This window comes from Boleophthalmus pectinirostris, unplaced genomic scaffold (assembly GCF_026225935.1).
Source record: "Boleophthalmus pectinirostris isolate CB_2022bp ecotype Guang Dong unplaced genomic scaffold, ASM2622593v1 HiC_scaffold_8, whole genome shotgun sequence".
Classification (NCBI taxonomy): Eukaryota; Metazoa; Chordata; class Actinopteri; order Gobiiformes; family Gobiidae; genus Boleophthalmus; species Boleophthalmus pectinirostris.
The window spans coordinates 14,077,756-14,089,308 of NW_026571515.1; the positions used below are offsets into that span (position 1 = coordinate 14,077,756).

The following is an 11,553-nucleotide window of genomic DNA, read 5'->3' on the forward strand; positions in this document are numbered from 1 at the left end:
CACTGACTGATATTTGGAACTGTTAATAATACCCTCCACCCTGACTAAGGCCCAGTTCCAGTTGAAGAAAAACAGCCCCAAAGCATGATGCTGCCATCACCATGCTTCACTGTAAGTGTGGTGTTATTTTGGTGATGAGCAGTGTTGTTTTTGCGCCAAATATACCTTTTGGAATTATATTATATTATAAATATATTATATTATTATAGTTCAACCTTGGTTTCATCAGACCATAACACATTTTCCCACATGTGTTTGGGAGAGTTCAGATGTCTTTTTGCAAAATTAAGCTGGGCTTGGATGTTTTTCTTTGTAAGATAAAGCTTCCGTCTTATGGACATATGAAGAAGACGGGAAATTGTTGTCACATGAACTACACAGCCAGTACTTGCCAGAAATTCCTGCAGCTCCTTCAGTGTTGCTGTTGACCTCTTGACAGCCTCCCTGACTAGTTTTCTTCTTGTCTTATCATCAGCTTTGGATGGACGTCCTGTTCTTGGTAATGTGCCATAGTTTCTCCACTTGATGATGACGGTCTTCACCGTGTTCCATGGTATATTTAATTCCTTGGAAATTCATTTGTAGCCTTCACCTGACCTGATACATGGTATCTTTGAATAATGAGATTACTCTGATGCATTGGAAGCTCTCTGCGGACCATGGCTTGTGCTGGAAGATGTGGCTACAAAAAATGTCAGGAAAAGCCGACTAGAACAGCTCACCTTTATTTGGGGTTGATCAGAGGAATTTTAATAGGTGACAGGTGTGTGCTGGCTTCAGTTTAACATGAGTTTGAATGTCATCAATTAAATCTGAACACAGCCACATCACCAGATATAAAAGGGTGTGCACACTTATGCAACCACATTATCTCAGGTGTTTATTTTTATTTCACCCACCTGAAATATTTCAGTTTGTTTTTCAATTGCGTTATATGGGTTATGAAAGGTGGAAAAATTTGTGAAATTATTTATCTTGATGTATTTTTTTTACATGACAAAAACCTGGCATTTGAATAGGGGTGTGTAGACTTTTTATATCCACTGTACTCTCTCCTGATTGGCTGTTGTTATAATCCCTGACTCCTGATTGGCTATCGTTCTAATCCCTGACTCCTGATTGGCTGTTGTTATAATCCCTGACTCCTGATTGGCTGTCGTTCTAATCCCTGACTCCTGATTGGCTGTCGTTATAATCCCTGACTCCTGATTGGCTGTCGTTATAATCCCTGACTCCTGATTGGCTGTCGTTATAATCCCTGACTCCTGATTGGCTGTCGTTATAATCCCTGACTCCTGATTGGCTGTCGTTCTGACTCCTGATTGGCTGTCGTTATAATCCCTGACTCCTGATTGGCTGTCGTTATAATCCCTGACTCCTGATTGGCTGTCGTTATAATCCCTGACTCCTGATTGGCTGTCGTTCTAATCCCTGACTCCTGATTGGCTGTCGTTATAACCCCCGACTCCTGATTGGCTGTTTTTTTAATCCCTGACTCCTGATTGGCTGTCATAATAATCCTTGACTCCTGATTGGCTGTTTTTTTAATCCCTGACTCCTGATTGGCTTTCGTTATAATCCCTGACTCCTGATTGGCTGTCGTTATAATCCCTGACTCCTAATTGGCTGTTTTTTTAATCCCTGACTCCTGATTGGCTTTCGTTATAATCCCTGACTCCTGATTGGCTGTCGTTATAATCCCTGACTCCTGATTGGCTGTGTGTTGCAGACATGGATGTGTGGGAGTTCCGGGAGTCGGTGAAACTGTCCCGTGAGATCTTCGCTCAGAAAGCGTTTGACCCGTTCAGAGGCCCCGAGGTGCAGCCTGGGCCCGGCGTCCAATCAGACGCAGAGATCGACGCCTTCGTACGCCGCAAGGCCGACAGCGCCTACCACCCATCCTGCACCTGTAAAATGGGCTCCCCCTCGGACCCCATGGCGGTGGTGGACCCCAGCGCCCGCGTCCTGGGGCTGGACGGGCTCCGCGTGGTGGACGCCTCCATCATGCCCAGTATGGTGAGCGGAAACCTCAACGCTCCCACCATCATGATCGCGGAGAAGGCGGCGGACATCATCAGAGGGCGCCCCCCGCTGGTGGACCGCGGGGTGCCAGTGTACCAGCCGCCCACGCTCCAGACGCAGAGATAAAAAAACACAAGAACCTCAAGTGCGATGTGCAATGTGAGCCACGGCAGATGACCAGACTTCAGACCATTTTAGTTTGACTCATTTGGGCTTTTATTTTATTTTTTTTCTAGGTTTTCAAAGTTTTCAGACGACATTAGAACATTCTATCGTTCGATATATTATTTAAAGGGTTCTGATCAGTGTTATATTGTTGTTTCCTCATCACAAACAGACCTGGAGTTGTGTTTTGTTTCATACAGGTTATACTGGAAATGCTCCACTGTGTTTTTAAACTCTATACACCTTCACTAAAATCATTTGGATCATTTCAAACCAGGAATTTTACTTTTTGTTTGATCTGAGCTGAACAAAAGAATAGAATCGAATAGAAAGCCTTTATCATCATTATACAGTATAATGAGATTCAAAGCTGCTCAGTCTAAGTGCAGGAAAAAAACAAACAAATTAACAGTTAAAGTATAAAGATGAGTTCAGTAGTAAAAGGTAAAAGAAGCTGTTAACTTGAAAACTACCACTAATGACATCACAAGGTGGAACAGGGCATTTTGAGATTTGGAGATGGACAGACCAATGATCAATCCAATCCAATCCACTTTATTTCTATAGCACATTTCACAGACAAACCAACAAACAAATACATAAAATTAACAACAATAATAAGCTGATAAAATAAACTACTAAAATAATACTAGTCTTAAAATAATAAAACCAGTAAAATAAAATAAAAACAAAATCATAGAATAGAAATAAATTAATTAAATCAGTAAAACCAATAAAAACACATAAAAATAAATAAAAGACACAGAGGACCACACAAATCACGCGGTGTTAAAAGCCAGAGAATAAAAGTGGGTCTTCAGACGAGACTTAAAACACTCCACTGTGGGTGTTGCTCGAACGTGAAGCGGCAGATCCTTCCAGAGTTTAGGGCCGACCACAGAGAAAGCCCTGTCCCCCCTGGTTTTAAGTCTCGTCTTAGGCACCACGAGCTGGAGCTGGACCTCAGACCTCAGAGCGCGCGCGGGGGTATAAATTTGGATGAGGTCCGACACGTACTGTGGGGCCAGTCCATTCAAAGCTTTAAAAACAAACAATAAAAGCTTAAAATCAATTCTAAAATTAACAGGAAGCCAGTGCAAAGATACAAGGATTGGGGTTATGTGCTCTCTCCTTTTTGTTCCTGTTAAAATCACACGTTTGAGTAATCCTGTTGCAGTAATGTCACACATGTTTGAGAAACGTCACTCAAACATCACACATAAGTGATCCTGAGTAATACATCTGTGTACAGAGTTACTGAAACGTGAAGGAGACAAAACACAGCTCCAGGTTTGTTTTTGTGAAGGTAACGGCATTATAAAGCTCACAAGAATCAGTTTTGTGTAATACAGAATGCTGAAACCGGTCAGTCTGAAATATATTGAAACACGCAAACCCAAACTAGTCAAATCAGATTTAATATTCTGAAGTCTAGCCCTTAAAACTTTTGCAGTGTATTTTTATTCACACAGAAATGATTCGTCAACAGTGATTTGCACGACTATGAGAATCAACCAGAATGTGACACTAGACTGAATATTATGATGTAAGTTTGTATTTACAGCAGCTTTTAACCACCTTTAATATATTTGAGAGCATGTTTGATCAAAGAGTGATTTCTTACAGTGTAGTACATTTTATATAAATATAGATGTAGATGTAGTGGTGTTTGTGACTTAACAGCACTGCAGAGTATATGTGTTTTGTGCCTTAAGATGACACTTATAATAATGAAATACTATGAAGGGCTTGAAGAAGGCATATTGTGCAAAATCAACTTTTAAGAGCTTTTATTTTTGAAACTAGTGCACAGGCTGTAGAAGACTTTCCGAGTGTAGCCCGCGATAACTTCAGAAGTCGTCGCGGGCTGCACTTCCCCGTGGTGTCCGTTAAATATATCACTCATTTCACTAGCTAGGACCACGCCAACAACGACATAGTGCGAAGAAGTTTATTGATAATGTACGAAGAGGGGCAGAGATGGCTGGGTTGAGACTATGGGTGGGGGCTCCGTCTCAATCTGCAATTGGCCCAGCCGGAACGGGACCCCCCTTGCAGGTGTTTTATGACTTAAAGACAAAATAGGGGATGGGAGGGTGGGGTCGAGTTAGCCGAGACAAACTGGGATGATGGGAAAGGCTGCTACTTATAGGCTTCTGGGAAATTAGAGGCGTGGTGGAGGTGAGTTGTGGTTCGCTGGTGAGAGGAGAGGGCGGCTGAGGCGTGGTCCTGCTCCTGAATCTCAGTTAATCATATTAACTACATTTTAAAAGATCTTTGGCTTTTTTTTTTTTTTTTGACTGATTCATTGGCCGGTTTTACTTCATAGAAAGAGTCTGACCTCACAGCATTAGGATTCGTTCGCTCAATGGTAGGCGGGTATTTTTTTTATTTAAACAATCGCTGCTATTTGGACATATGTAATGCGCCAAATCGCGTAGGAAGAAGGGCAATAACGTCTTTCCCCTTGATAAAATTCAAACCAAACATTCTCTTTGTTCCGGCTTTAAATCCTCGATCTCAGGAATCGTTGCCAACACAGAATGTTTGTCTTCGTCTACATCCATCTCGACGCTTTGTTTACTGTTGTGCTGTTCCACAAAATGGACCCAGACAGGCGCTTGAGCTTGACGTCATGGCTTCACAGCTCTTCGCTGATTGACTACAACTTCCGGGGTTCTTACAAACCGTCTATTCCGATTCCTGACCTAGTCGCTGCAGAGAAATGAAATTGAGTGGAGGCACTAGGTGGCACCAGCCTGACTAGCATTTTTGGCCCTAACAACATGAAACATGGCAGTGCACACACCCGTACCATTAGGATGACACACTCCAAACTTGAGATGAGCGGTACAGACCAAACTCTTAATAACCTAAAATATCGGAAGACCCAATGAATCTCTTTGGACTAGCTGCACATACCTCACTGGGCACGGACTTGTTTCTTTTATTACGTTGTTTTCATTTCAATATTGCGATTGAAAATGTCCAAATGATGAACATAATAATCCACAAGTGTCATAGATTATAACTATAGAGCGAAACAAAAGCACAATATGTCTTCTTTAAATCTGTACCAGCACAGTTTAATTATCTCAGTCTTACCTGGAAGTGACCTTTATGGCTTCGTTCAGACTGTAGGACTTAATGCTCAATTCAGATTTTTTTGTGAAATCCGATTTTCTTTGGCGAGGTCATTCACATTTCCAATTAAATGCGACTTGTATGTGATCTCCAGTGTGAACTCTGAACGCCCCAAAAGTGTCCCGCATGTGCACTGGAGGACACAGCGAGCGTGCTCAGTGTTTACGGAAGTTGCCAAAAATCTGGTCCAGTTCTTGGTAAAATGTTCAGGTTCAGGATCTTTGTTTTTCGTTGACATTGGAGCCAGGACCGACCATTTCTTTGGCAATCATTAAAAAAAATTCCCTCCAATTTGGCCTGAATACAGCGATCCCCCCAAATATTGATGAACTCGCCAACCTCACTTTCCCTCCATTGGCGAGACTCTGATCCTGATGTGTAGGTGGGATGAATGCGACCTTATCATTCAGACATAAGTCGCATGTCAAAAGATCGGATATGTATGGGTTTTAGGAGCAAATATCCAAGTGGCCTGGGTCGTGTTTGAAAAAATCGGATCTGTGTTGCTCAGACTGGCATTAAAAGATCAGATACAGGAGCATACGGGAGAAAAAAATCTGATTTGGGTCACTTCAGGCTGCAATCTGAATGGAGCTTATGTTTTACCTTTGATTTAATTTCTTTTTTACAAATATTGAATCCCAAAATGTGCATTGGAACATATAATTTTTCCTCCTTATAACTGTGGTGCAATTTTAAACAATATTTGAATCATTTCGTGTCTTCTGCTTGTTTAGGGAGCCAGTTTTTCGTTGTGTGTGTTGGTACATTTTGGGATATTGTTGTCTCGGTACGAAGGGATAGACTTGATACTCAATTCTGATTCTTTAGACAATAGAATGTGATTCTCAGATAGACAGATTGTGATTTTGTTGTCTTACGTCTGGTTCATTTCTGTCCTGTCAATGTGAATTATTTAGCATTGATTAGGGATGGGATGAGACACAGTTTCCGCAAGACAAAACACGAGATTGGGTCCACGAGAACGAGACAAGACGAGATTTTGACATAAATTCTAAGACGTAAATAGTCTGATTTAGTTCCCAAAGTTGGCTTCAGAATTTGTATTTACTTTATTTAATATTTTTGTTGGAACTATGGCTTCTCAAAAGATGCAAGCACCAGCATTTAACTTTTTTTGTCCAGTCCAATAAAACTCACGAGATTATTTTTCTCATGTGCACAATCTCGTGGTGTTTTTGTCTCGCGAGATCTTGTCCCATCCCTCATATCAATTAGCGTCTGATTTTCGATACTTGTGACAACCTCTACCGCAGAATTTATTTTATTTTATCCATGTTTTATGAAGAATTTTAGCTTTTAATCACTTGACTCATTTGTGCAATAATCACAAACACTTTACTTGCTGGTCCATTATTTCAGATACAAAACACTATCATCCTTCACCTTGTAACATGAACAATCATTTTTCCTAATCATGTTTTTGAGAGATGAAGGTCTGGTCTTAAGTGTTATTTTATATTTTTAATACATTCTCTGTTTTGTAATTTCAACAGAACACTTGAAACCTGGTGCAGTTTACAAAATATACAATATCCGGTACTATAAGTGAACTATTTTACATTTTGTTTACTTTGTGATGTTCTGAGCTGCCTTTAAAGGGCCCGTAGTACGATATTTAAAATTTTTTGTTGTGTTTTTGATGAAGAATTAACATTATAATATGACTCACAAGAGTAAATTTTGTGTATTATAATATATATTTTTGGGCCCTTAAATCGTGTCTTAATCGTTTTTGCACAGCTACTTTCAGTGTTTACGTGAAATTTATGAAGGATAATACTTTTTGATTTTGACTTAAGAAATTATTTTTTAAAATGTAAGCACCTTTAGTTTAGTTTAATTTGACTGTGATCAGTAGAAAGCGTCCATGTCTTACCGGGAATGTTTCTTTGTTCAGAATTTGTACTCAATCTTTTATGAAATCTTAGAAGGACTTGATAAACCCGATGGACCTATTTTCACACGATCATGAGCATCAAAATGTTTTGAATCAAACTTGAAAATGGAAAGAAATTGAATAAAAATGTCAGATGCCCATACGTGAGTTTTGTGTCATTTTTGGATATGAATAAACATTTAAATGGGTTGATTTTTTATTTTTTTTTCCCAAATATTTTTAATACATTTTCAGACAAAAATGTTTACATGAACAACTGACCATATTAACATAGGTCAACATATAACCAAAAAAAAAAAAAAAACAGGCCAGTTCACACCCTCACACACACACACACATTCACATATTGACGAACAATGATTGCACAATACCATTTATCAGTCGCAGGTTAGTCAAAAATCCATATTCAGTGAAGATATAAATTTTAAAAAAGGGAAAATGGGTAAAAGAAAAAAAAAAAATGTTATTGTTATTATCATCTTCACTAATAATAACAACAATATACATACACATCATTCCTATTTTTTAGATACGATATTCAAATAAGGTTCCCACAATTTCACAAAGTCTTTTAAGTTTTCCCTTTGTTATAAATGATGGCTCTTCTGGCATGTAATAATCCAAAGTCCAGTAATTTTGCTTGTTTTTTGTCTGTAATAAACCTTCTGGATATACTCCCAATATGCACAGTTTTGCACACATGGGAATCTTTACATTAAATATTTGTGTCAAACATTTTATAATCTCTTTCCAAAATATTTGGATTGGCGAGCATTCCCAAAGACAGTGTTCCTTTATAACAGGGGTGTCAAACTCATTTTGGTCCGGGGGCCGTATCCAACCGATTTTGATCCCAAAGGGGCCGGATCAGAAAACTCATGTCACATAAACCCCAAAAATAACAATAAGTTCAAATATTTGTGCAGAGAAACACAAATCTATTACAAAAACTTTTTAAATTGATGAACTCTTTCTTTTACAAAATATTATAATATTATGAACAACCTGAAACTTTAAGAAAAATACAATTTCCACACAATGTTTTAACATGAAGTTGGTTAACATTAACTTGTATAAATAGGAATAAGTAAATTTTTCTTGGAAAATCCTGCACTCGGTTCCACTTTTCTCATTTTTGACATTTTGCTGATGAGGGTGTCACGGTCAACAGTCAAAACAATCGTTCTTTTAAGAGCGTCTGGAAAGAGGCAAGTCTTCATTTGTGCTGCTCTGGTGGGAGGGGTCATGTACAGAGACACTGGAGACGCTGCTGTGATAAACACCACAGAAAATTAACAATATTTTAATAAAAAATAGAATTAAAATATTTTAGTAGAAAATCAGCTGAGGGCCAGATTAAAGGTTTTGGAAGGCCAGATCTGGCCCCCAAGCCGCATGTTTGACACCTGTGCTTTATAATTTCTACATTTAGTACAAGTGTTAAGAATATTACTGGAGATATGGTGGAGGATTTCAGGAATTATATAAACCCTTGTTAACCATTTATATTGAAGTAGTCTGAATCTTGTATAATTGTTTTGTATCAAGTGGGTTGATTAATGGAAATGGAAAGTCAAAAATACATAAAAGTATTCAAGTATAAAATAAACCTTTCAGTGAGTATTTAACTGTGTAGCCTTGAGCTCTTACTGTTGCAAAAATGTTACAGCTGAGCCCGTGTTTCCAGAGCTTTAAAGGTGCATTGTGTAACTTGAACGCCCCCTCACCACAGACCAGAACTGGGACCAAGTCGATGTTTTGCAAGTCTACAGTAAGTCTCAAGTCTTTCACCTCAAGTCCAAGTCGAGTCCTCTAAACCGGGACTAAACCAGGTCAAAACCGGGTCTAAACCAGGTCTAAACCAGGACTAAACCAGGACTAAAACCAGGACTAAACCAGGACCAAACCAGGTCTAAACCAGGTCTAAACCGGGTCTAAACCAGGACTAAACCGGGACTAAACTGGGACTAAACCGGGACTAAACCAGGACCAAACTAGGTCTAAACCAGGACTTAACTGGGTCTAAACCGGGACTAAACCGGGACTAAACCGGGTCTAAACCAGGACTAAACCGGGACTAAACCAGGTCTAAACCAGGTCTAAACCAGGTCTAAACCGGGTCTAAACCGGGACTAAACCGGGACTAAACCGGGTCTAAACCAGGACTCAACCAGGTCTAAACCAGAACTAAACTGGGTCTAAACCGAGTCTCGAGTCACTGGCCCATAAGTCCAAGTCAAGTCCAAGTCGTCTGCTTTGAGCTCATTTCATTTTGAAGTCATTTCAGTCTTTAAACCAAAGCACCAAATATAACTTAGATTTTTGCAATTTATATGATTTTTAAGCTCAAAAATCATCTTAAAAAGTTCTTAAAAAGTCATGGTAAATCATATTTATATAAGAATTTTTTTCCTTTTTAAATATTTTGATCTTAGTGTGATTCATTACGGTCAGAACAGAAAGAATTAAGATTTAAAAGAGCTAAATAACAGTTATTTTGTCATGAAGGATCATGTTCTACGTAGTTCCCTCTGTTTTACTCTATTGTACTGTATTGTACTGTACTGTACTGTACTGAGTATTACTGTACTGTATTCTATTGTACTGTATTGTACTGTAGTACATATGAGGATACATCACAGTACTTCAGTTACATCCAAAGTAACAGAGAAGTGTGACATGTTAGTTTGTTCCTAAAATTAAACGCCGCATTTATCAACTGAAAAGAGAAAAGTATTTTCAAAAAACATATTTTTTAGGAAAAGCGTCAAGTCTTCTCAAGTCACAGGCCTCAAGTCCGAGTCAAGTAACACATCACTGACCTTCAAGTCCAAGTCGAGTCCCAAGTCTTAGTACATTTTATCAAGTCACGTCTCAAGTCCTAAAAATAGTGACTCAAGTCCAAATCACAACAATTTACACGTAAATTCTGTGATCGTTGACACACATTGACTCACGTTGACACACGTTAATCCTAAATTACTCATAAGTCCAGATAGGTTGAGATCATGTCTGGTGTACCCATAATTTATGAGTAACGAGCTTTGAACCTATGTGTAACTTATATGGAACGAACCTCCAACGCAGATTGACACATTTGACATGTTTCGACAACCACAGAACTTACTGAACATGCTTCTAACTTATAGCTCCTGTATAATGGCGTTTTGACAGCGTGTAGGGAAACTGGTTTATAAAAATGGGGAAACCGTCAGTACTCCTCCAGACTTCATGGTGAGCGGATGTCCATATCAGTCGAGAGATGGAGGATCCAGAAAGGCTGAACGATTTAAACTCACAAAGACAACATACACAGCTGCAAATATCACAGGACTCCCTACACACGACTTCACAGATCTTAATGACAGGGCCATTGGACATGAACTTCTTGGGTTCTTTTTAAAGACAATACAGTCAAGTGTGTTTACCTTGTTAACGTTTTTTGGCTGCTCGCTGCAAGTCATCTTCAGAACTGTCACCGGTGTTGGTGGTGACGTGTTGTGCATCAGCTGTTGTTAGTGCCTGATGGACCTGCAGGTTGCTCAGACTGACCACGCCTCCCGTCGCTCGGTGTTCTCTGGAGGAGGGTGTCCCAGGTGTGTGAAAGGAGGAATGCTCCTGATTTCAATGGCCTCACTGATCCAGCGTTTGAACTTGTTGCTTCGGGTCATTGGATCAGAAAACAACAAGTTCAAACACTGGATTAACGGAGATGATGGAGCGTTCCTCCTTTCACACACCTGGGAAACCCTCCTCCAGAGAACACCGGGCGACAGGAGGCGTGGTCAGTCTGAGCGACCTGCAGGTCCAAGAGGCTGACCCCACTTACAGGAAGCAACAACAGCTGATATACGACACGTCACCACCAACATCGGTGACAGTTCTGAAGATGCAGCAGCAGCCGAAACATGTCAACAAGGTAAACACACTTTACTGTATTATCTTTAAAAAGAACCCAAGAAGTTAAAGTATATAAGAAGACAAAATTAACATCTTTGGCCATTGGATATGTTGCTCTCTCCATAGAACAAGACCCCACTCCCCACCTCACCCTCACCCCTCTGCCCCCAGGATGGAGGTACAGGGCGCTCAGGTGCAGGGGGGCCCACTTTGACAGAAGCCTGATCCCCTCGGCCACATAATGTTTTTTGGTGGAAGTTTCTATTCGTTTTGGTCTTTCGTCCACACAGAGCCGGTGTTTTGGGGGGTAGTGAAAACAGTGTTTTTTGAGAACAGGTTTCAGAGTGGAGAAATCTGAGAATGCTGGCATTGTATTGTCATGTGGACAAACAAACTGCAGC

General features: G+C 39.9%; 1 protein-coding gene across 3 annotated transcripts in view; it reads left to right on the top strand.

The window, feature by feature from the left end:
* chdh (choline dehydrogenase) overlaps positions 1–7,386 on the top strand; it is a 52,607-nt gene extending 45,221 nt beyond the window's left edge. For 2 of the 3 annotated variants that reach the window (XM_020940814.2, XM_055166043.1), the window contains exon 10: positions 1,730–7,386. In XM_020940814.2, the coding sequence (XP_020796473.1) occupies positions 1,730–2,148 (419 nt within the window). In that variant the 3' untranslated portion in view covers positions 2,149–7,386. The remainder of the gene's footprint in view (positions 1–1,729) is intronic. The other variant, XM_055166042.1, reaches the window with a different exon arrangement.
* The last annotated feature ends 4,167 nt before the right edge of the window (positions 7,387–11,553 follow it).